The 25,042-nt window shown below is 34.3% G+C and overlaps 1 protein-coding gene across 3 annotated transcripts; it reads right to left on the bottom strand.

Annotated features, from left to right (window-relative positions):
• Positions 1 to 9,844: 9,844 nt before the first annotated feature.
• LOC142339145 (uncharacterized) lies at positions 9,845 to 22,819 on the bottom strand. 3 transcript variants are annotated; one of them, XM_075388909.1, is made up of 3 exons: positions 22,624 to 22,819; positions 13,275 to 14,078; positions 9,845 to 10,547 (listed from the first exon to the last, which is right to left on the bottom strand). In XM_075388909.1, exons 1-2 carry the CDS (start codon positions 22,660 to 22,662, stop codon positions 13,668 to 13,670), a joined length of 450 nt encoding a protein of 149 aa, XP_075245024.1. In that variant the 5' UTR covers positions 22,663 to 22,819; the 3' UTR covers positions 9,845 to 10,547; positions 13,275 to 13,667. The 3 variants fall into 3 exon arrangements, with proteins under 3 accessions (XP_075245024.1, XP_075245023.1, XP_075245022.1); XM_075388908.1 differs by having other exon boundaries at positions 9,845 to 11,010; XM_075388907.1 differs by having other exon boundaries at positions 9,845 to 11,175.
• Between the last annotated feature and the right edge of the window lie 2,223 nt (positions 22,820 to 25,042).

Raw genomic sequence — 25,042 nt, forward strand, 5'->3', positions numbered from 1 at the left:
CAAAAGTTTGAAAACTGTGGCTCAAAAGAAAATTTGAACCTTTTACGTTTCTGTCGCCCTACTACGTTATGTAACACTCTAGTTACAGAACACGTGGCATTACATAGTAAATCATTATATAAAAATGTATTACGTGCGCCTTTAAAATCTATATAAAAATGTATTACGTGGTCAAAGATCCGAAAATATTTTATCTTAGATTAATATAGCTTAGTTTTTGAGTATAACGCAATATTGAAGAATTCAGTATCGTTCCATTGCTTACCAAATCGAAATGGAATTTAGTTGCACACCTGGTCAAAACCGTTATTTATAGAATTAGATATTTTGTAAGATGTTACAGTGTAAAAACTCCTTTGAGAGCCCTGTAATTGTTTTATTAATTTCTAGAACATCTGATTGCTTCCATTAAGTTTCATTACCTGGTGATCAACAACATTTTATTAAATAACGGCGAGGATTTGATATTTCTATCCTGCATTTTCGTTGGAAATTATGAACAAACTTTTGGTAATATTGATTGCTAGAAAGATATCTTGGATGCCACAACCTTGCGAGACATCTTGGATTATATTGTGAAGAACGATTAGGAGAAAAAGTAATTTAATTTAAACGGGGTTTTGAGGGAGAAGCAAATATAGTTTAATCATTTGATGTTTGTTTTCTCTTGAACAATTCTTTTTTTTGAATGGACTTGTGCCCAATCATAGTTGAGGCAAGTATTCTCACATTACTCATAGCCTCGAGAAATGGGTTGTAATTCTCAGCCTTAGCTCTGCCCTGATCAAACAGATCAACTGAATTGTCAGTATTCGTTGAGGTTCTACTGACTATTCATTGCTCCGTTGAAACAAGAATTTCTCCTGAATGCCTCAATTTTTGAATCGTGCCCCCTATCAGAACAGAAGATTGGATAGTTTAGTGGAACAAAGATAATCAGCACCAAAAAATTTTTAGGAGTTGAAAACCTAGCAAGTGGTCCATCAAACTAAAATTCTTATTTGAACCTCCTTCCATCCAATCGATGATTCCGCTGCAATTGGCCAATGAGTGCAATTTTTTTAAAACCGAAAAACTACAACAAAGCATTGTTGATATAAATATCTAAATACCAAATTCACTTCGAGCCAAAATTTGGTTTACCGTGGAGCAAAAATCGTGCTCAATAATTTGGACTTGAGGTTTTTGCTCGTGAGCATTGCCTAAGTTGGATGCTTACAATTGAAATGGATTTTTGTAACTCGTGTCCAAAATTTACTGTCTCATTTATTTAAAATTCCAATTTCAGAAAAGACGGGGCTATGTGAGACGAGAGAATGTCACAAAAGTCCACAAATAGCAATAGTTTGGAAACTGTGACTCAAAAAGAAATTTGAACCTTTTACGTTTGTGTCGCCTTACTACGTTATGTAACACTCTAGTTACAGACCACGTGGCATTACATAGTAAATCATTATATAAAAATGTATTACGTGCGCCTTTAAAATCTATATAAAAACGTATTACGTCGTCAAAGATCCGAAAATATTTTATCATAAATTAGTATAGCTTAGTTTTTGAGTATAACGCAACATTGAAGAATTCAGTATCGTGCCATTGCTTACCAAATCGAAATGGAATCTAGTTGCACACCTGCTCAAAAATGTTATCTATAAAATTAGAAATTTTGTAAGATGTTACAGTGTAAAAACTCCTTTGAGAGCCCTGTTATTGTTTTATTAATTTCTAGAACATCTGATTGCTTCCATTAACTTTCATTACCTGGTGATCAACAGCATTTTATTAAATAACGGCGAGGATTTGATATATCTATCCGGCATTTTTGTTGAAAATTATGAACAAATTATTGGTAATATTGTGTACTAGAAAGATATCTTGGATTCCACAACCTTGCGAGATATCTTGGGTTATATTGTGAAGAACGATTAGGAGAAAAAATAATTTAATTTAAACGAGGTTTTGAGGGAGACGCAAATATAGTTTAATCGTTTGATGTTTTTTTTCTCTTGAAACATTCTGTGTTTTGAATGGACTTGTGCCCAATCATAGGTGAGGCAAGTATTCTCACATTACTCATAGCCTCGAGTAATGGCTTGTCATTCTCGCCCTTAGCTCTGCTCTGATCAAACCGATCAACTGAATTGTCAGTATTCTTTGTGGTTCCACTGACTATTCATTACTCCGTTGAAACGAGAATTTCTCCCGAATGCCTCAATTTTGAGATCGTGTCGTCTATCAAACAGAAGATTTGATAGATTAGTGAAACAAAGATAATCAGCACCGAAAGAATTTTCGGAGTTAAAAGCCTAGCAAGTTGTCCATCCGAATAAAATTCTTATTTGAACGTCCTTCCAATCGATGTTTCCGTCCTCAAATGGCCAAGGAGTGCATTTTTTCTAGAACCGAAAAACTACAACAAAGCAACGTTTATATCAATATCTAAATACCAAATTCTCTTTGAGCCAAAATTTGATTTACCGTGAAGCAAAAACTGTTCTCAATTTTTCGGATTTTAGATTTTTGCTCGTGAGCATTGCTTATGTTGTATGACTACAATTGGAGTGGATTTTTGTAACCCGTGTCCAAAATTTACTGTTCCATTTATTTACAATTCAAGATTTAGAAAAGACGGGGAGATATGAGACGACAGAATGTCACGAAAGTCCGCAAATAGCAAAAATTTGAATACTGTGGCTCAAAAGAAAATTTGAACCTTTTTCGTTTGTGTCGCCCCACTGCGTTATGCACACTCTAGTTACAGAACAAGTGGCATTACAAAGTAAATCAATATATAAAAATGTATTATGTGCGTCTATAAAATGTATATAAAAATGTATTACTTGGGCAAAATCCCAATATACTTTATCATAAATTAATATGGCTTATTTTTTGAGTACAACGGAACATTGTAGAATTCAGGCTCGTGCCATTGCTTACCAAATCGAAATTGAATTTAGTTGCACACCTGGTCAAAACTTTTATCTACAGAATTAGATATTTTGTAAGATGTTACAGGATAAAAATTCTTCTGACAGCCATGTAATTGTCTTGCTAATTTCTAGAACATCTGATTGTTTCCAATAAGTATCTCATTTGTTTGTATCAGGCATTAAAACAACAAGCAAAGTTTGCATTGTCCAAAAACAGTAATTTTGCAATATTTGTCACGATACGTTTTTGAACAATATTGGGGACTGTTCTGGAAAACGCTACTGCAAACTTCAAAGCTTCCGCATTGGGAAAAATGATTTAACGAGCTTTTTTTTCTTATCAGATTTCTCCGATATTGCTACACTTTTCGCAGCAAGGTTTATAGCAGCCCGGATCATAAGTATCAGAGCAACTCAGTACTGAATCATGAACTTTGAATTCTGGATTTTGACTATAGCCATATTCTGATCATGTCGCTTTTAACACTGTCAAGAGAAAAAATCAGAGAAAAAAAAATCGGATTCCTGAATACTCTTTGGTCAGTCACAAATTCAATTCTGAAAACCTTATGCCCAGTCATAAATTTCATCAAGAAAAATTTCTTGGCAGGGACATTCACAGAGATTTTTTTTAAAAAGGATAAATTTAATAATGAATTTTGAAAAATATTGCGAACACAAGACAATGTTGCAATGAATGAATGAACAAAAGGATGAATAAATAATAAATACGAATATCATCTTATATCAAATTTATTAAAATATCAAATTCTATTATAATCTGAAACGGAAACCAAAAAAATCTGCCATTTTGGTTCAATTTTGTCAGTTTCCAGGCTCTCGGCTTGTATGTTGTGGTTTCGGGGTGTATTTAGTGGCTTTGGGTGGTTTTTTGGTAATCTTAATACTTTTCTTGCAGCGTTTTAAGATTGTAAGTCATCGTCATGCTCAAAAGATTTATCATCCAAAATTTCATTTTTTTTTGAAATTTTCACAACTTTGAATGATTTTACTGTGAACATCATGGGAATCAAAACCGAGAATGCTCAGTCTGTTTTCAGAAATAAATTATCTATGCGAATAGACTGCACATAATGAAATTGACCATATACTCTTAGGATACACTGATACAGTGTTTGGCCGACGATATACAATTGGAGTACTGACATACTATGGGACTGGGGTCCGGGAGGACAGTTCTAAAATCGTTTTAAATCGTTTTTTCATGTAAAGAGAAATGATCTTTGAAAGATATCTGTTCTCTGAAGGAATTAAAATTGATTTCAAACGTTGCTACATTTTTGGGCGTGTTGCTCCTTTTTTGTACTCAAAGTACTCAAGGCATGACCGCACTTCTCCGGCGCACTTAATATCACGATAGATTGCAGATGTTTGGTTACGGTAACACCCAACGCTGTTGACGTCTTTGTGATATGACAGATGCGTCGTTTTGGTATTATAGATGATTTTAATAGTAATTTTCTTTGAAATTAAGTGGGAAATCTTAATTGCGCAGTAGTTAGACATTTTTCCCCTATAGATCAGTTAGACCGTGAGAAAAATAATGAGAGGCGCGTCATTGTAACGAAAATTGACATTCATTTATTTTAAATCTTTTTTAAGAAGAAATTTTAAAACATTTTCTGTTATTTTAAATTTATAGAACACAGCTCATCAAAAACGGTCTCGGTTGAAATTTAATTCAGATTATTTGTCAAATTTAATTCTGAAAACCTTATGCCCAGTCATAAATTTCATCAAGAAAAATTTCTTGGCAGGGACATTCACAGAGATTTTTTTTAAAAAGGATAAATTTAATAATGAATTTTGAAAAATATTGCGAACACAAGACAATGTTGCAATGAATGAATGAACAAAAGGATGACTAAATAATAAATACGAATATCATCTTATATCATATTTTTTAAAATATCAAATTTTATTATAATCTGAAACGAAAACCAAAAAAATCTGCAATTTTGGTTCAATTTTGTCAGTTTCCAGGCTCTCGGCTTGTATGTTGTGGTTTCGGGGTGTATTTAGTGGCTTTGGGTGGTTTTTTTGGTAATCTTAATACTTTTCTTGCAGCGTTTTAAGATTGTAAGTCATCGTCATGCTCAAAAGATTTATCATCCAAAATTTCATTTTTTTTGAAATTTTCACAACCTTGAATGATTTTGCTGTGAACATCATGGGAATCAAAACCGAGAATGCTCAGTCTGCTTTCAGAAATAAATTATCTATGCGAATAGACTGCACATAATGAAATTGACCATATACTCTTAGGATACACTGATACAGTGTTTGGCCGACGATATACAATTGGAGTACTGACATACTATGGGACTGGGGTCCGGGAGGACAGTTCTAAAATCGTTTTAAATCGTTTTTTCATGTAAAGAGAAATGATCTTTGAAAGATATCTGTTCTCTGAAGGAATTAAAATTGATTTCAAACGTTGCTACATTTTTGGGCGTGTTGCTCCTTTTTTGTACTCAAAGTACTCAAGGCATGACCGCACTTCTCCGGCGCACTTAATATCACGATAGATTGCAGATGTTTGGTTACGGTAACACCCAACGCTGTTGACGTCTTTGTGATATGACAGATGCGTCGTTTTGGTATTATAGATGATTTTAATAGTAATTTTCTTTGAAATTAAGTGGGAAATCTTAATTGCGCAGTAGTTAGACATTTTTCCCCTATAGATCAGTTAGACCGTGAGAAAAATAATGAGAGGCGCGTCATTGTAACGAAAATTGACATTCATTTATTTTAAATCTTTTTTAAGAAGAAATTTTAAAACATTTTCTGTTATTTTAAATTTATAGAACACAGCTCATCAAAAACGGTCTCGGTTGAAATTTAATTCAGATTATTTGTCATTGCCCAGGTCGAGGTAATAATTTGTCCTCGTTTATGACGCAGACCGTTTTTTAACGCACACAGGGGGTATGGTGCGTTCAAACATACACAGGCGAGGAATTTTTTTGAACGAGCAACATAAACGCACTAAGTACTTACGGTCGAGCCAAAGTCTGCCCCATAGACGAGCCAAAAACTGCCCCATAGACGCACCAACTCTGCAACATAGACGAGCCAAAAACTGTATCATAGACGCACCACTTCTGCAACATAGACGAGCTAGAAACTTTATCATAGGCGAGCTAAAGTCTGCACCATACACTTTTTAAACATCTTTTTATAGCAGTACTGTCGGAAAATTGTCTCAAGTTGATTGAAAAAATCAACTTTTTGATATTTTCCAGTATGTTCTGGGTGTTTTCCCCTCCTCCTTCTCTCAACCGGGCTGGGGACCGGCTACGGCGGAGTTACAAACAAACAACTTTAGGAGAATTGAGCAGAGCACTAGAAAAAAACTAGGCTCGAAAAGCTCTCTCCAAAACAGATTGAAATACTAACTTTTTTCTAGGAAAGTTAGGCGGACCAATCTTTTTGCATTACAACCTAAATAGTATTGGTAGTCTGGGATATCAATTTGGTTCAATTTGAACAATCTATGACCCAATCAAAAAGACCTATTTTTAAAATTAATTGTTCGAATTAATCGGAAAATAACGTACGAAAAACTAACTTTTTTTCCTAGGCAAGCTATAGCAAAAATTGTTTTTGATGTAGACTCTATATACACATAGGATACTGGATACTCCTTACCGAGTTTGGTTCACTTTGGACAACTCTATGACCTAATCAAAAAGACCTGTTTTTAAAATTAGTTATTTGAAATAATAGCAAATTTCCGTATGAAAAACTATTTTTTTTCTAGGCAAGCTATAGCAAAAATTCTTTTTGTTGAAGACTCTATATACACATAGGATACTCCATACTGAGTTAGGTTCACTTTGGACAACTCTATGACCTAATCAAAAAGACCTATTTTAAAAATTATTTATTTGAAATAATAGCAAATTTCCGTATGAAAAACTAACTTTTTTCCTAGGCAAGCTAAGGCAAAAACTCTTTTTGTTGAAGACTCTATATACACATAGAATACTCCATACCGAGTTTGGTTCACTTTGGACAACTCTATGACCTAATCAAAAAGACCTATTTTTAAAATTATTTATTTGAAATAATAGCAAATTTCCGTATGAAAGACTAACTTTTTTCCTAGGCAAGCTAAGGCAAAAACTCTTTTTGTTGAAGACTCTATATACACATAGGATACTCCATACCGAGTTTGGTTCACTTTGGACAACTCTATGACCTAATCAAAAAGACCTATTTTTAAAATTATTTATTTGAAATAATAGAAAATTTCCGTATGAAAAAGTAACTTTTTTCCTAGGCAAGCTATAGCAAAAACTCTTTTTGTTGAAGACTCTATATACTTATAGGATACTCCATACCGGGTTTGGTTCACTTTGGACAACTCTATGACCTAATCAAAAAGACCTATTTTTAAAATTATTTATTTGAAATAATAGAAAATTTCCGTATGAAAAAGTAACTTTTTTCCTAGGCAAGCTATAGCAAAAACTCTTTTTGTTGAAGACTCTATATACTTATAGGATACTCCATACCGAGTTTGGTTCACTTTGGACAACTCTATGACCTATTCAAAAAGACCTATTTTTAAAAATTATTTAAAAATAATTATTCGAATTAATCGGAAATTAACGTACGAAAAACTAACTTTTTTCCTAAGCAAGCTATAGCAAAATCTTTTTGCTGTAGACTCTATATACACAGTGAATAGCCCATACCAAGTTTCGTTCAATTTGAACAACTCTATGACCCAATCAAAAAGACCTATTTTTAGAATTATTTATTTGAAATAATAGCAAATTTCCGTATGAGAAACTAACTTTTTTCCTAGGCAAGCTATAGCAAAAACTCTTTTTGGTTTACACTCTACGTACACATAGGATACTCCATACCGAGTTTGGTTCACTTTGGACAACTCTATGACCTAATCAAAAAGACCTATTTTTAAAAATTATTTAAAAATAATTATTCGAATTAATCGGAAATTAACGTACGAAAAACTAACTTTTTTCCTAGGCAAGCTATAGCAAAATCTTTTTGTTGTAGACTTTATATACACAGGGAATAGCCCATACCAAGTTTTGTTCAATTTGAACAACTCTATGACCCAATCAAAAAGACCTATTTTTAGAATTATTTATTTGAAATAATAGCAAATTTCCGTATGAGAAACTAACTTTTTTCCTAGGCAAGCTATAGCAAAAATTTTTTTTGTTGTAGACTCTATATACACTAGGGATACCCCATACCAAGTCTGGTTCCCTTTGGTCAACTCTAAGACCTGATCAAAAAGACCTATTTTTATAATTACTTGAAATAATAGCAAATTTTCGTATGAAAAACTAACTTTTTTCCTAGGCAAGCTATAGCAAAAACTCTTTTTGTTGAAGACTCTATATACAAATAGGATACTCCATACCGAGTTTGGTTCACTTTGGACAACTCTATGACCTAATCAAAAAGACCTATTTTTAAAATTAGTTATTTGAAATAATAGCAAATTTCCGTAAGAAAAACTAATTTTTTCCTAGGAAAGCTATAGAAGGAATTCTTTTTTTGTAGGCTCTATATACACAGGGGATATCCCATGCCGAGTTTGGTTCACTTTGGACAACTCTATGACCTAATCAAAAAGACCTATTTTTAAAATTGGTTATTTGAAATAATAGCAAATTTCCGTATGAAAAAGTAACCTTTTCCTAAGCAAGCTATAGCAAAAACTCTTTTTGTTGAAGACTCTATATACACATAGGATACTCCATACTGAGTTTGGTTCACTTTGGACAACTCTATGACCTAATCAAAAAGACCTATTTTTTGAAATTATTTATTCGAAATAATAGCAAATTTCCGTATGAAAAACAAACTTTTTTCCTAGGCAAGCTATAGCAAAAACTTTTTTTGTTGAAGACTCTATATACACATAGAAAACTCCATACCGAGTTTGGTTCACTTTGGACAACTCTGTGACCTAATCAAAAAGACCTATTTTTAAAATTGGTTATTTGAAATAATAGCAAATTTCCGTATGAAAAACTAATTTTTTTCCTAGGCAAGCTAAGGCAAAAACTCTTTTTGTTGAAGACTCTATATACACATAGGATACTCCATACCGAGTTTGGTTCACTTTGGACAACTCTATGACCTAATCAAAAAGACCTGTTTTTAAAATTATTCATTTGAAATAATAGCAAATTTCCGTATGAAAAACTAACTTTTTTCCTAGGCAAGCTATAGCAGAAATTCTTTTTCTGTAGGCCCTATATACAAAGAGGATAGCCCATACCGAGTTTGGTTCACTTTGGACAACTCTATAACCTAATCAAAAAGACCTATTTTTAGAATTATTTATTTGAAATAATAGCAAATTTCCGTATGAAAAACTTTTTTTTTCCTAGGCAAGCTAATGCAAAAACTCTTTTTGTTGAAGACTCTATATACACATAGGATACTCCATACCGAGTTTGGTTCACTTTGGACAACTCTATGACCTAATCAAAAAGACCTATTTTTAAAATTATTTATTTGAAATAATAGAAAATTTCCGTATGAAAAACTAACTTTTTTCCTTGGCAAGCTATAATCTCATGGTAAATTACATTTCGTTAAAATTTTCTAACACCAAATATTTTAACGTCAAATTTATCGAGACAAACATTAAATTGCTGAAGAAAAGATGACAATGATAGCCTATTTTTTTCCATAGAAATTAAACTCCACATGTTCAAATTGTCACTAGTTTGTAAAGATCTAAAAATTATGTATCTATGGTACTTGCTTATTGTTCGTCTATGGCAAAAATTGCGATTAGGAGCATGGTTAATTTGATGATATGCGGAATTTCTAGTCCTGTTAAAAGTGTTGAAGGATCCACAAACGCTCTGAGAGAAATCTATTAAGAAAAGAAAGGTAGCAATAATCAAATTAATCTGATGGATGGATACCAGTCTGTTAACAGGTGCCAAAAATTGCAACTGATTGAACTCAGCACCACTGTTAGTATACACAATTGCACCACTACTATCAACCTCAATTACAAACAAATCACAGCTAATTCTGAAGCACCTCTTCTACAATTGACTGTATCTGAGTTTGACATATGATTACAGTGACAACCGAATACGTCAACAGAAGCAGAGCTTGAAATTGTTGGTCACAAAACACATTCAAATAATTGGACCACTTATGGACATTTTGGTCGGTAAAACACGTCCAGTTCGCACATTTCAGAGAACTATCGCTTCCAGAATCAGCAATAACACTCCCATAATTCAGAGACAAAATGAAGTGAGCCACACAACGAGTTGGTAGTTGCTAATCAATCTTATTTCGGAGAGAGATGTATTTTCATTGTTTCGGTCGCTGCCGTTGACATCTATCAGCTTAGTAATTTGTGGAACTGTATAATTGGTTAGAACTGTCTCAGTTGCAAGAACGACTAGAGGCTGCAACCCTCCGTATTTTTGTCTGAAGGCCGTCACAAAACCATCAACCGTATAATGGTAAGTCAATTCATTTTCAACTCTCACCACAAAATTGAGCAAAAAAAACATGATCTCGACTCAAGTGATCCCTCTCCGCGTGACCCACGAACACGTTGATCGGTTCCTCAATGTGGTTTAGCATTAGTCGCAAATTAGAAACAGAAAATTGTAATCAGAGCTTTTCTGTTCTAGGCTAAACCCAACAGACAAATTCAAGCTATAGTCAAGTTCAAATCGACGGATGTAAGTTTGGAAGACCGAGTTAGATTTGGTCGCCCGTAAGACTGCTCTGGAGTGTTTCACACTCAGATTGTCATAATTTCCAGTTCTGACCAAGTGCAGAACCCACATAATCTCAAGAATTAAAAAAGATGCAACTAATTGGCACATCAGACGCAGTTTGCACGAATCCATCTTGAAATATTCAACAATTGAAATCAACAAGGAGAGGATTGAGTGCTTCGAATTGATAAATTTAATTGGATAGGAAAACCGGTTTTGTGTTTGTAGAGTGTTGCTATTTATATATTAGGTTGAAGAGCAAACATTGATCGTTTCCTCACTGTATCTACGTCTTTGTTTAGTGTCTTATTTGCAGTGAATAAACATAAACCAACTAATGTCGGAAGAATTGCTCTCGAACGACAGGTGGGTACAAAAATCTTTGGCCCTCCGGGATCCGAATCACTGACCTCCCAAGCCACAACCAGATTCACTGACCACTCGTCTATCGAACCCGTTCTTTTGCTATGCTGTAACCGACTTATTGTTAGCAAAAAGCTTTACTTCGGAGACAGCAAAAGAAATCACTCAAAAATGACGAAAAAAAGCGTAAAGAAGTCATTTGAAAAGTCAAGGAACGTTCTCCAAGGCATGCGCAAAATGGTCCGGCGAAAAATTTGCATAAAAAACATAGCCGGAAAATTCCGAAAACTACTCGAATATTCGTTTTCGTGAAAAGAGTACATTTTAAGTTGACTGGTTCCTATTGAAATGGCTACTAAAAACAAAAAAAAATCAGTCAAAAATGAAGCCCATAAAACCAATTAACTAAAAAAAACATTACTCCTACATATAAAACAAGCCAAAATTATTGTATGCAATCATAAACATCGTAGTAAGCGAGCAGCCAAAAAAGAAGCCAGGTTAGGCTCTCCAAACTTTATTTTGGCAGAAAAATTTAAATACTGCATGAAATGGCAATACATTGTTACAAAATTTATCATTTTCCTTAAGTTCTCTCAATCGAAACACTATTTTACAATATAAAAACAGTAATGAATTGGTAGCTAAATTAACTTTTTCTCTTTAGCTATACACATAAGCTGTCCCTTTAAATCACAATGAACGCGATAAAACTAAACAATGACCAAAAAATCAATCAAATCGAGATTAACCATGAAAAAGAAAAAGATACAGAACAATATTCAAACGCAAACGCAAAAATTCGAATGTTACCAAAACCAAGCCCTAGGAATGTTCGCAGAAAAAGATTGTTGTTCAAAATGAGTTAAAGCGACGCTAGCAAAACCGCAGTGTCATATGTTGAATAAAGTCAATTGGAATAAAAAAACTTCAAAAATTCGAAGGCGAAAGACAAAAATTATTAGTAAAAATCAGTTCTCAATTCAATAAAGGCAGGGCGAAAAAACCAATAGGTCTTAGGAGAATATTGGAAAGAAACATGCTAGAAATTGTAGAAAACATACATCGTGAAAGGATTTTATAAATCCAATTCGCATTTTCTGAAAAAAAAAATAAAAAAAAACTAAATTGGAATCTCTAATTAAAAACCAAAATGGATTAAAAATGAGGTAAAAAAACATGAATTTTTTTTGTTCCTGAGCAATCGAGGTTTCGGAACATTACACAGCCATTTTACTGTCTCAGTAAGAAGTGAAAACAGCTCAACTGTGAAACAGTGAACAATTTGAAGAAAAAAATGTTCAAAATATGCCAAAATTTTCAAACAAAAAGCACGGAAAAGAGTGACAAAAACCGCCAAGATCGGATTATGTATACAATTTTATGAAAACAAAAACGCCTCACGTCAAAAAGAGGCGTCCAATTCGGGAATTATAAAAAACGTTGATATATTTACTAATTTGGTGTAAAAAATTCCGCTCAAACATCCAGAAATGAAGAAATTAAAGAACAAATCCACAAAATATGCCAAAAAAGAGAAATATGGGCTAATTTTCCACTTCAAACGCATTATTAAGCTCTCAGAAATTCTGGTATGCTTTCAGATTGTTGCATATTCAAGCTGCAACGATCAAAATTTATTTCTACAAAAAACCAGTTTACATTAAAATTAGGGCCCAATGGACGAAAACACGGCTAGAAACTCATTTGCGCCAATCCTGCCAAAGACTCTTTTCAAAGTCAAAAAGTCATTCAATGAACGCATTACATGAAAAAAAATCTCTCGCAGAGATAAAATAACTCATACCGCAATTCTACTCACCTTCACTATTGGTTCAAATCGCCGCCTGAACAAATAGTACTTCCAATAAAAAACCTTTGCAAAACCAATACTCCACTCTTCGAGTCGTAAAAAAGATCAACAATTTTAAAATAATTGCTATGAATTTCGTTAAAGAGCAATAAAACACAAAACATAAACAGAGATACCATGGCAATAAATACAAAGAGCCTTACTAGGATAAATGAATACAATAAAAACAATTATAGCTCTATTATATCCCCATCACACCAATATCATTTGCGTTCTCAGCTCCAATTTGGCACTTTGGACTCAAATTGCACGCAGAAAATAGTGCCAAGAAACCAATTAAAATTTTGGTAGAGGCAAAATAAAACACTAAAATTTAGCTAGGAGTATGCTAACCACACGGAAGAAGTTGTCGAATAATGCCTAGCGAACGACGCAAATCCGCTCAGTTCTTGACTTTTTGTTGTTCACTTGAGTAGACTATTGGATCGGGCAATGCTGAGCAAGCCACAATAAAACAAAGTCGAAATAAAAGCCAACCGTAAACTTCAACAACTATCTTTCTGAGATAATATACTTGTAATTCCAACAGCCTAGATATCAAATAGCAACTGAATTGCAAACCACAAGGAAGTTCCGCAAGAAAATGCAATAAATTAATGAATCTCACGATCAAGAGACCTTGTCATGGGACACTTGTCCATGGCCATGCTTTTTTTCAACCGTCACAAATAGTCGAGACATTTTCCCAGTGTTCAGATTGTAATGTCAACCTCAACAGTCAGTCTTTCATATTTTCAAAGAACAGAGACTGTAATTTTGTCTTGTTTGTCTGACAGATCCCACGGGCACCTGTTGTCCGGCATGTCCCTTATCACTCCTACCACTGATAGATTGAGGAACGGAATATCCAGAGTACTTTGTGCGCCACATGGATACAAGCGGAATGTAAAGCGTCCTGCATATGGGGTGAGACTGCTCTGGGTCCACAATTCCTTTTGCACAAAATGTCTTCCACTTATCCAACACTGACTTCAAGCACACTGACTTCTCTGGTTGGAATCTATTAGTCGGCAAGATAGTCGCATTGGGAGACGGCCGTATAGCAACTTGTCTCTTCAAGGTTGACGTTGTTGAAATGCGAATGAAGAATTGATGTCGCTGATTCGACGGCCTTTTTAAAACGAGCCGGCAACTGTCCTGAAATGAGTAACTATTATTCAAAGTGATAGTATATTCACTGATCTCGGGATCAAATTCAAACATTACATAAGCATTAGCTGGATTTGTGCATTGTCATAATTAATTTGCTAGATTCACAATTTCGAAATCGAAAGAATTAACTAAAACTACTTGAACATAGCCGGCAGATTGCCGGAAGAGCTGCGAAAGAATAGACCTGCGTGCCATATAATAGAGATAGAAACAGATACAGATCTAAATTGAAAAAAAAATCGACGCCTCTCAAAAAACTAGGTAAAAAACATTCAGCGATAAATTTATAAAGCTTGTTAAAATTCATTCCGCAGAAGCCTGTTATTAGGGACCTTTACTGCGGATATGAGTTCCTTTGACCTTGAACAAATTCAAACTTAAGTTTTAAAGTGCAAAAGTCATTTTATTGAGTGAGGTAAGTCACGTATAATCAAAATCTAATCACGCAAATAACCTAAAAATTTTGCTAAAGCGAACGAGAAATGACGTCACTCGCGCAAATGCCGTTAGTGAGAGGAAGAAGTCATTCAGAAAATTTGATTTTTTCAGCTTTGCTGGGTGAACAAATGTAAAACGAAAAAAGAGCGTCAGACGACGAAACAAAAAAACCAAGAGCACCGCAAAATAGCTTCGCTCAGCTTACAGCTTTGCAGCTATAAAAAGAAAATGTTAAATTTTCAACAGTAGGGGCATCTACATTAAAAAAGTACAAGTAAAAAAGTATAACATAGCTGGCAGATTGCCAGAAAATAGCCGCAATAGATTCGTAGATCGGCAGTCTAAAAAAACAGTAAAAAATACAGACCAAAAAATTCGTCTTTTCATTGAAGGCTGATCTGTTATATTTTGACTAAAAATCTGTATAGGTTATTGCTGCCTGCTGATCTCAAATAACCTTCATTTAGAGTGGCACACACCCATTTGACCTTATCTCTTTGAATTAAAATAAATTAAAGTCAATTTCAAATTGAGGAAGTCATTTTTGAGAGTGAGGTAAGTCAAGTGTGACCAAAAATTTAATCACGCGCAAGAACAAAAAAACTCGCTCCATTATGAGCGAAAAATGACGTCACACATGTAATTCAGTTGAAATTGCATGAACGAATGAACAAAAAGTGACTGTGACGTCATATGGTCGTAACAAAAATCATGACGACGAAATAAAAAAACATAGCAGGACAAGTCTTGACGTACAATTCAAAGAATTTCCATTGACTAAACAGAAAAACTAGACCTAGAATGGACTATGAGTGATTTTGAGAACACCATTTTTAAAAAAATCAGAACAAAAAAAAATAAGAAATAAACAAAAAATCAATGTCAAAATGACTCATTTGAACAAAAAACCACTAGCGAGAAATGAAAATTTAATTCAAAAAATTAGGCCTAGAATGAGCTGTGAATTGATTGGAAAAACCATTTAGAAAAAATCCTATCCAAAAAATCAAAAAAAAGAGTAAAAATCAGAGTGAAATTGCCGCATGTGAACAAAACACCACTACCGAGAAACCGAATTTTTGTTCAAACACCGTCTTCTCACTCTACTTTAAAATTAGAGCGAAAAAAATTCACGCCGCAAAACCACTCGCTTTTTCGCTCCATTTCCTGTTTCGGCCTGACCAAAATCACTGCTCCAATTTGACTTCAAAAATCATGAAAATGTGTGAACAGATCTTAAAAAAAAGACAGCGCCCCCAATACAATTAAAATTCTTTGAATTGTAAAAAAACCAAGAGAAGGCCAATATTAGCCCCAGAAATCGCTGTGCGGCTATTAAAAATAGGAAAAAATAAAAAATAAAAGGTTTTAATATGAATTACAGGAATACAAAAAATGCACATTCACTCCTAATTTTAATGTCATGGATGATTAAAAACGGAAATTTGTATTGACCAAAAATAGTACACCGGAAAGTCTACGATTGGACTTTGAAAATAATGTGCAAAAACCGTACCGGAAGAAAAACAAAAACCGGGATAACATGTCAGGTTGCCAAAAGTTTTCTTACTCTACATAGCTTTAGAAAAATAGTGGACGTGGGAAAATAATCCTTTTTTTCGTTTACTTTACTGCATCGGCGTGACTAAATCCATTGGTCAAAGTTGAACTTTAATTGACTTCAAAAATCAAAATTTTCAACATATGGAAAGAAAACAGCTCCAGATACAGTTTAAATCTTTGAATTCATAAACATAGCCGGCAGATTGCCGGCAAAGATCCGCTGTTGACGCAGGTTGCGATTGAAACAGAAAAAGGAGAGAAGTTGACAGAAAGAAAGTTTCAAAAATTGTTCTAATTCTGTGTGCATTTTCAGTTAGATTCTAAAAGTATACTTAATTCAGCTATTAAATTTAATAAAAATATCAGCTAGCAATCGCTCTAATGAACTTTGATAACCTAATGCACTATGACTTAATGAGCGTGCTTGATCGGTTTATCCCGTTTCATTTGATTATGCTCTTTTGATTTTGCCCGTATTCGCTACATTGCGTAATTCAATGCGTGAAAGAATTTCGAATCAATTCAGTTGAAAAAGTGAGCAAAGTAAGTCAAGCGTGAAAATCGTGAATTATGTAAAACATAGCCTGCAGATTGCCGGAATAGCTGCGAAATAATAGGCTTGCGCGCCGTATAATATAGAAAGAACCGCTCAAAACTTATTGGCACCGCTCAAAACGCTATGTACAAACACTTAGCGATAATTTGATAAAAACTTGTTAAAATTCATATCGTAGAAGCCGTGTTATTAGGGACCTTAAATTAATTAAAATTGAACTTAAGTTTAAAGTGTAAAAGTCGTTTTATTTGGAAAGGTAAGTCACGTATGATCAAAAACTAATCACCCAAATGAGTTCAAAAGTTTGCTAGAGAGAATGAGAAATGACGACACGCGCGCAAACGCCGATAGTAGAAAAAGAAGACCCATCTATAAAAAAAACAATCTCTACAGATCTAAATTGAAAAAAAAACGACGCCGCTCAAAAAGCTAGGTAAAAACTCTCAGCGATAACCTAATCAAGCTTGTTGAAATTCTTTACGCAGAAACCTTTTCATTAGGGACCTTTATTACACATATGAGGTCCTTTGAAATTAAAGCTAAAGGGAGTTTTAAAGAGAGTCATTTTATTGACTTAGGTAGGTCACGTATGATCAAAATTTAATCACCCAAATTATCTAAAAACGTTGGCTAAAGAGAGTGAGAAATGACGTCACGTACGCAAATGCCGTCAGTGAGACTTTTTTTTCAGCTTGATTTTTTCAGCTTTACTGTATGAACAAATGCAAAACAAAAAAGCCGACAGACGAAACAAAAAAACATAGCAGGACAAGTCCTGACGTACAATTCAAAGAATTTTCATTGACTAAACAAAAAACTAGACCTAAAAGGACTATGAATGGATTGGGAAAAACATTTAGAAAACAATCCGGTCAAAAAATTGAAAAAACAGAAAAAATCAAAGCGAAATTGCCGCATGTGAACAAAAAACCACTAGCGAGAAAGCGAATTTTTGTTCAAACACCGTTTTCTCACTCTACTTTATATTTAGAGCGAAAAAATTTCACTCCGCAAAACCACTCGCTTTTTCGCTCCACTTCCTGTTTCGGCGTGACCAAAATCACTACTCCAATTTGAATTCAAAAATCATGAAAATGTGTGAACAGATCTTAAAAAAAAAGACAGCGCCCCAATACAATTCAAATTCTTCGAATTGTAAAAAACCAAGAGCACCGCAATATATCTCCACTCAGCTTGCAACTTTAATTAGAAAACGTGATCAAAGGTAAAGCGAATTTAAAAAAAAAAGGAAAAGCGCCTAAATAGTAGCCATTGAGAGGCTGACGACGGCTATTAATTATCTTATCTTTCGAAGCAACCTTTAAAAATCGCGCCGAGATTTCTTTCGGAGTGAGAGCAATTGAGATCACCCAAAAATGAAGACAAGTTACTTAAGAAGTTACTTCACAATAATATCTTCGAACATCGTTCAAGAGCAATTAAACAGCTTACAGAACAAAAAAAAATTAACAAAAATTTAGGTCTCAGCTTTTTACTCAGCGACACAAGAAAACTCATGGCAAGTTGAAACAAAAATTTATGTACCAAAATAATAAGTCTAACAGAAAAGGATATTTTCTCGCTCTTGGTGTAAAAACGAAAGTGTGATGATAAGAGTTCAAGGAAAAAGAAAATACATTGAAACTGAGTAGCAAAAAAAACACTTGTGAAATCCTTGCAGGAAAATAAAAACATTCGAATTTTTCCGTCTGTAATCGAAATTTTTACCAAATACTTAAAACTGGATTATCATTAGTAAAATCAACGGCAAACAGAAACAATCAAATATACACGGAATCAAGCTTGAAATCTTCTTTCAAAAACACATAAATTAACTTCCCGTTTCCGCGTGGAAAGAAGTATTTTAATGATCCAGAAAAAACTTCCAAAAAAACTCTTAAAATGATAAAGCAGCAGAAATCGGATTATTATATTTACAATTTTGGTTTAAAAAGCCGGCAATATGTCAGACACGATCCGCGAAAAAGACTTGCGACAACATCCGAAATTATAAAGCAAGAAAAAGAAGAACAAGCAAGAGGGTAAAGTTAAGACTATTTTTCTGTGATAAGATATTCGATAAAAACTTTCAAGTCCATGAAACAATAAAACCTCAGAAAAGCCGCAGAGATTTTTGAAAAAAGATAAAAGAAATGGTCACAAGAACCATTGATGGAAATGAGGAAATAAAATAAACTAATATGAGCTCAATAATAGCCGCTACCATTTCGCAGCTATTGCAAAATTTTAAAACTAGCCAACTAACGCAGCTAAATTGTTATCAAACAACAGTCGAGCGGTTGGCTTTGTCAGTAGCTAGCTACGTTTCAGTGAAACTAGCTTTAGCTTAATTATTGGTAGCGAGGTGAGCGCCCCGGGGGGGGGGGGGGGGGGTACACCGGGGAGGTTGATTGAGTGGGGGAGAGGGGTCTTTGGCTGGCGAGAGGGGTCTTCGATGTGCAGGCGAGAGGATTGGGGGGTCAAGTCTGGGGAGGGGGCTGATATGGGAGAGGTGTGAAGTGAGATGAAAAGACAACAGTACTAAAATAATTGCTGCAGACTTTGTTTGAGAGCAATTAAAAAGGGTCGCTACCATGTACAGAAGTTACAAAAAGTCGCTTTTGATATTCAGAGATATAAATTATTGAGAAATGCCAAAAAACAACCAAAAAATTGAACCCTGGGCTAATTTTGTCCTCTTATCACATTCTTATTACATATTTACAATTTACATATTACTGCAGTTGAAACCGAAAAAAAAACATTGCCGATAGCCGGCAGATTGCCGGAAAATAGCCCCGATAGACGCTAATGGCCTTCTGTGAATTGAGACAACTTAAGAAACAAGATAGGCAGATTGAGTCCATGAGATAGGCAGATTGAGGAAGATAGTCCTTTCGTAGACCACTAGAAATTTTAGGTTAGATAAGTACTGTCATTTTTATGATACATATACGGTCTATAAGGAAAAAGCCCTAAAAGAGCTTTTTCAAAATTGATTTTCGGAAAAAACTCAAGACCAATACTCAATAATTAGGGCATATAATTTTGGCACTACTTCGATGCACACTATTGATCTTTAACTAAAATGTTTATATAGTTCCATAAGTGAGTTCAGTAGTCATTTTTTTGAGTGAGGTAAGTCACGCAATTGATCTAAAAGCAGAAGTGACTTCACGCACAAAATTTTAACTGCAAAACAATAGAAGTCACTGAAGTCAATTCCAAGAAGTCAGGTCGTAAGAATCATCGATGGAGACGACGAATTAAAAAACATAGCAGGACAAGTCCTGACGTACAATTCCAAGAATTTTCATTGATTAGAAAAATAGACCTAGAACGGACTATGAAAGGATTGGGAAAACCACTAAGAAAAAAATTCAATCCAAAACTCGAAAACATAGCTGGTAGATTGCCAGAAAATAGCCGCAATAGATTCGTAGATCGGTGGTCTAAAAAAAACAGTAAAAAAGACAGACAAAAAAATTTTTTCATTGAAGGCTGATCTGTTATATTTTGATTAAAAATCTGTATAAGTTATTGCTGCCTCTATTAGCTGATCTCAAATAACCTTCATTTAGAGTGATACACACCCATTTGACCTTATCTCTTTGAATTAAAGTAAATAAAAGTCAATTTCAAAGTGAGGAAGTCACTTTTGAGAGTGAGGTAAGTCAAGTGTGACCAAAAATTTAATCACGCGCATGAACAAAAAAACTCGCTCCACTAAGAGCGAAAAATGACGTCACACATGCAATTCAATTGAAATTGCATGAACGAATGATCAAAAAATGGCTGTGACGTCATATGGTCGTAACAAAAATCATGACGACGAAATAAAAAACATAGCCGGAAGAATTCCTGAAGCAACTCGAAGCGTTAGAACTTCACTAACAAAACCGTAATTGCAACGGAAGCCACTACTTTTTGTATTAAATCATTAACTCACTACAACCCAAGGTCTGCTCTAAAAATTGGTGAAACTTTAACAACTGTCAACAAGAGAAACAAAATGCAGCAAACTTTTATATTATTGAAAACGTTCAGTAACGTTGAAAAATCCAAAATATTTAAAGTGGTCAAAAACCTGATAGTCTGAAAAAGCTTACAAGGTTATCAAGAGCCCTCAAATAATTCATGAGTCTAATCTGAAAAAGATCGCGAAAGCAAACGGCAGATAATAATCTTATTTATTAAATTTAAGAATAAGAAAACACCTATAATTACACTTTTAATCACTGCGATGAAGACACAAAACAACACACACCTAATCCTTCTTGTACATAAGTTAGACAACATGATTTCATACTAAATCAAAAATAAAATTGATCATAGAAAAGACATAAGCAGCAGAATATTCAAAGGCAAAAAATCGTTTTAATTAATACCAAGACCGGAAGAAAGCTGTAGTAATTAGTTATAAGTAGAAATTTTGGAAAAAGCTTGCTATCAAACTCTCAGTACTGCCTTGTGTTGAATGAAATCAATTGCAAACCAAAGAAATGACGAAAATCTAAGAAAAAGCTCATCATTCATTTTTTACAACTGAAAAATCAATATACCGAAAATAAATGTAGGTACCAGGACAAAACTAGAATGATACAAACTAGAATGTAAGTATGGGAACAATGTAAGGAGCACCGTAACAAAAAGACATTGTTGATTTTTGAAAGTTGAAAATCAATTTAAAAAATTCAAGAAAAATGAATACCTTTCATTGTTCAGCATTCAAGACATAGAAAAGATAACTAGTCATCCGATACAAAGATCTATCCTCCCGAAGAAAACAAAAAATAGGAAAAAGCAGAATTCATAAATACGAAACATTGAAACATTTTGCAAAAAAAAAATATTCAAAGAACTTTTGGGTTAAGACTGCATTTATGAAAAAGTTTTAACTGTTTTCTCAAAACTTAACGACAACAATGATTGAATTTTTATTGAAACGAAATTAAACTCCCTCATGTTGCACAAAAAACTATTTCTAGCAATTACAACCAAAATACAAACGAAAAACTGACGAAAATCGGAAAAAAAACTACCAGAATCGGATTAGCATATGTACAATTTTATGAAACAAAATTAAATCGAGGTAGCAAAAGGGGTTGAGTATAGGAAATATCAAAGAGAAGTTCCCTTTTAATTGATTTTTGAGAAAAAGACGGTTAAAAGATCCAAAAATGAAGAAATTAATATTAAAAAAGCCAAAAATTAAATAAAAATCAAGAATTATGTGCCAATTTTCAACTTGAAACGCATTTTCAGGCTCTGCAAAACACTGTGGTATCAATTTCCGAGGTTGACGTTTCCATATAGTATCGAATAAATTTTATTTCTACAGGAAACCAAATTAAAAGCAAAAAAATTGGGCCACTTAGACGAAAAAACGGCTAAAAACGGTCATCTATATGTGCAATTCAGTCAAAAACTACTTTTCAAAGTCAAAAAGTCATTCACTAAACGCAGTGCATGATCAAAAAACTTCTCTCGCTTAGCGAAAATCTGTTCACCAAGACAGCTTTTCTCACTTTCGCTTTTAGGTCAAAATGCCGCGTGAACAAATCTACTTCCTGTAAAAAAAAAAACCGAGAGAAAACCAATACTCCTCTTCGAGTCGTAAAAAAAACCAAGAGAAGGCCAATAATAGCCTCAGCTATCGCTGTGCGGCTATTAAAAACGATAAAAACGTTTATCTGTATCTTTGGAACTCAAAATGTCATTCACTAATCGAAGCGCATGATCAATGAAATTTTTCTCGGGAAGAATTAATTCACATGGCATTTTTACTCGTTCGCTTTTAGGTCAAAACAGCGTCTGAACGAATAGTACTTCCAGTTAAAAGAAACCTTAAGAAAACCAAAACTCCCCTTCGAATCGTAAAAAAAGCCACAATGTCCTCAATAATAGCCGCTATTGCTTCGCGACTATCAAAAAAGTACCCTTAAACTCTGATTGTATGAATTGAAGTCTGACATTATCAGGGAGGAAGGGGAACGATGGCATCTGTGTCATTCTCTTCCTACACACAGAAACGCTTTCTTCTCTGCTTCATTCTCCTTGATGCCCCATTTAGACACGAAGTAATTTTGTTCGCACCGCAAGTGGAAGTCTCCATAAATGCCCACACGAGCATGATATCACACAAACTCAGAACCAATTCTGGTCAGTCCCAGAGCTATGTGACTAGTCACAACTACAAATGCGAAAACCATATTCTAATACAATGCTTGTCAGTAGACTTAAAGTGCAGGCCGCTGAGAGAGCAATTAGAGGATACAGAGGGTACAAGAAGCGTTCTTTTTATGAGGCTGAATGAAAAAGACAACAGCGTACCAAATATAAAGTACCGCCATCGGCAGCCATTTGCGCGAATAACTCAGAGCTACTTCTCTATTTCCAGGTAAAATATTCACTATAAGCAATGGAATCAAAAGGAATGATAATGGGAAAGCAACTGGCATCTTTAGGAGACCATTTTTGAAATAGTAACTCAAAGGGTCCACCCCCTAAAGACCAGGCCCATGAAGTGTGAACAGGTTGTAATTGATAATATTCAAGGGAGTAATGGCATGACTAGCCTTGATTAGACCAGAAAACGTGACATTAATCAGCCAAACATAGAGCCAAAAGAAAGCATACCATTGCAGAGTAAATTCAGTCGAATATTCCCAAGTCCAGAACCCTGAACCATATAATATAAAATGAAGTGGTTCCCTGTACGTTTCATTACGATCATTTATATTGGACATCATAGCAGAACAGAATCGGCAAACCATGAAAGGCTTGACAGCTATGGAGTTCAAAGCAGTGTAGGCATGGTCACTATCTGACCCACTCTCAAATGGCTTGACATTTCCAAAGACATAGGAGAACGACAAATTGAAATACTCTCGTAGCTTGGCTGTTTTCGCTGTCTCCCGTTGATCTGCGGTGCCACCTTTTAATGAATTGATTTTGCTGGCGAAGCGTTTATTCCTCGCATCTCTTCTTCTCAAATGTACCATAACTTAGCATCTGAAAAGAGTGAAAGGGTTTGTCAGTCTCATCAACATTTAAAAAGAAGAAATCATGAAAGCCTGAGGGCTCTTGGCCGTTGATCACATTTTCGAAAACCCAGAGATGCAACACAATGGCCACGAACAGTGATCACATGATAACAATGAAATGACCTGTTGTAAAAACAATGGTATCGGGAATGGGTGATTGTCGACGGAAGTTATTGTTCTGATAAACTTATTAAATTGTCTCCATTTTGCACCCGGTAGGCTATTTACAGTGTTTCAGCCCTTGATTGTTTTTATTTACTGAGTGAACCTGACATTGTTTAGGTAGCCCCAATTACTGGAATTTTCAAATTCCGGCGGAAGAATTTGTATCTGGGACAAACATCTTGATTTAAATTTTTCTAGTTTTTGGCGTGAGGTTTCTCCGCATCTGCTTGATTTAATCACTTAGCTTAGCTATTCGAAGATATTATTCCCTGAACGTTCTTTTCTCAGTCATTATTTGGCGCAAAAGTTCTCCGCATTTGTTCGACTGCTTTATTTGTCTTAAAAAAACATTAACAAAAATAATAAAAACACATAGGAATGAAAGTAAAAATCCCTTTTCAGGAATAGAAAGCATTATACCCAGGATTTTCAAAAACCCGGAATAACCATTGAATTGATTTTAGCTTAGTAAGTGTAAATGAATTGTTGTAAATGTGTAAAAGAAACCAATTTGTCAAATTAAAATTACTTCCAATATTTAAAACAAACGTTTTCGAACTTTACGTTCATCGTCAGGTTAAAACTGTTTTACAAATTGTTAAAAGATAAAATGAATATGTATTTACATTTGTCTGAGACGACAATTAAAACAATTCTAGGAACCATTCTAAAAAATCGATCGAAATTTTTTCCTTCTATACAATATTTAGCCTATTTACAACTCACATTTACATCTGTTATCAATTTATTTAAAATCATTCCTATTCCGGATTTTTCAATTTTGGCCATGTTCTTGTATTTTTAGGGTTATTCTGAATTTGCACTAACCATAAGTATCCCTCTTGTGGAGGTTTTGCAAATTTCGTTTTGTCATGCACAAAATGTTTTTTGCCCTATGTAATTTCATCTAGTCAAAATTATGATTTGAACTAATATTTTAGCGTGAGTTCCATCCCCCTATATTAAACGCGTGTGTTTAGTGCCGGCTTCAGCTTGCTGATATATATAGCTTCGATAATCATTAGTTTTTCTACTGTCCGACAGGCGTCCAGAATTTTCCATTCAATGTCATTCGTGGCACCACGACATTCAACTAGATGTTGACCCACCTGTGAATCCTTCTTTTGATGTTCTGTTATCCTTGTGGTAACATGCCGGCTTGTTGGCCCAACATAGATGGA

This window comes from Convolutriloba macropyga, chromosome 5 (genome assembly GCF_964194025.1).
Source record: "Convolutriloba macropyga chromosome 5, txConMacr16.3, whole genome shotgun sequence".
NCBI lineage: Eukaryota > Metazoa > Xenacoelomorpha > Acoela > Convolutidae > Convolutriloba > Convolutriloba macropyga.

Bases quoted from the DNA above. Each gene is read 5' to 3' on its own strand.
- LOC142339145 (XM_075388909.1), bottom strand. From the start codon at position 22,662: ATGACACAGATGCCATCGTTCCCCTTCCTCCCTGATAAT. The intron at 14,079-22,623 runs GTCAGACTTCAA...TACTCATTTCAG, and splicing joins TCCCCTTCCTCCCTGATAAT to GACAGTTGCCGGCTCGTTTT.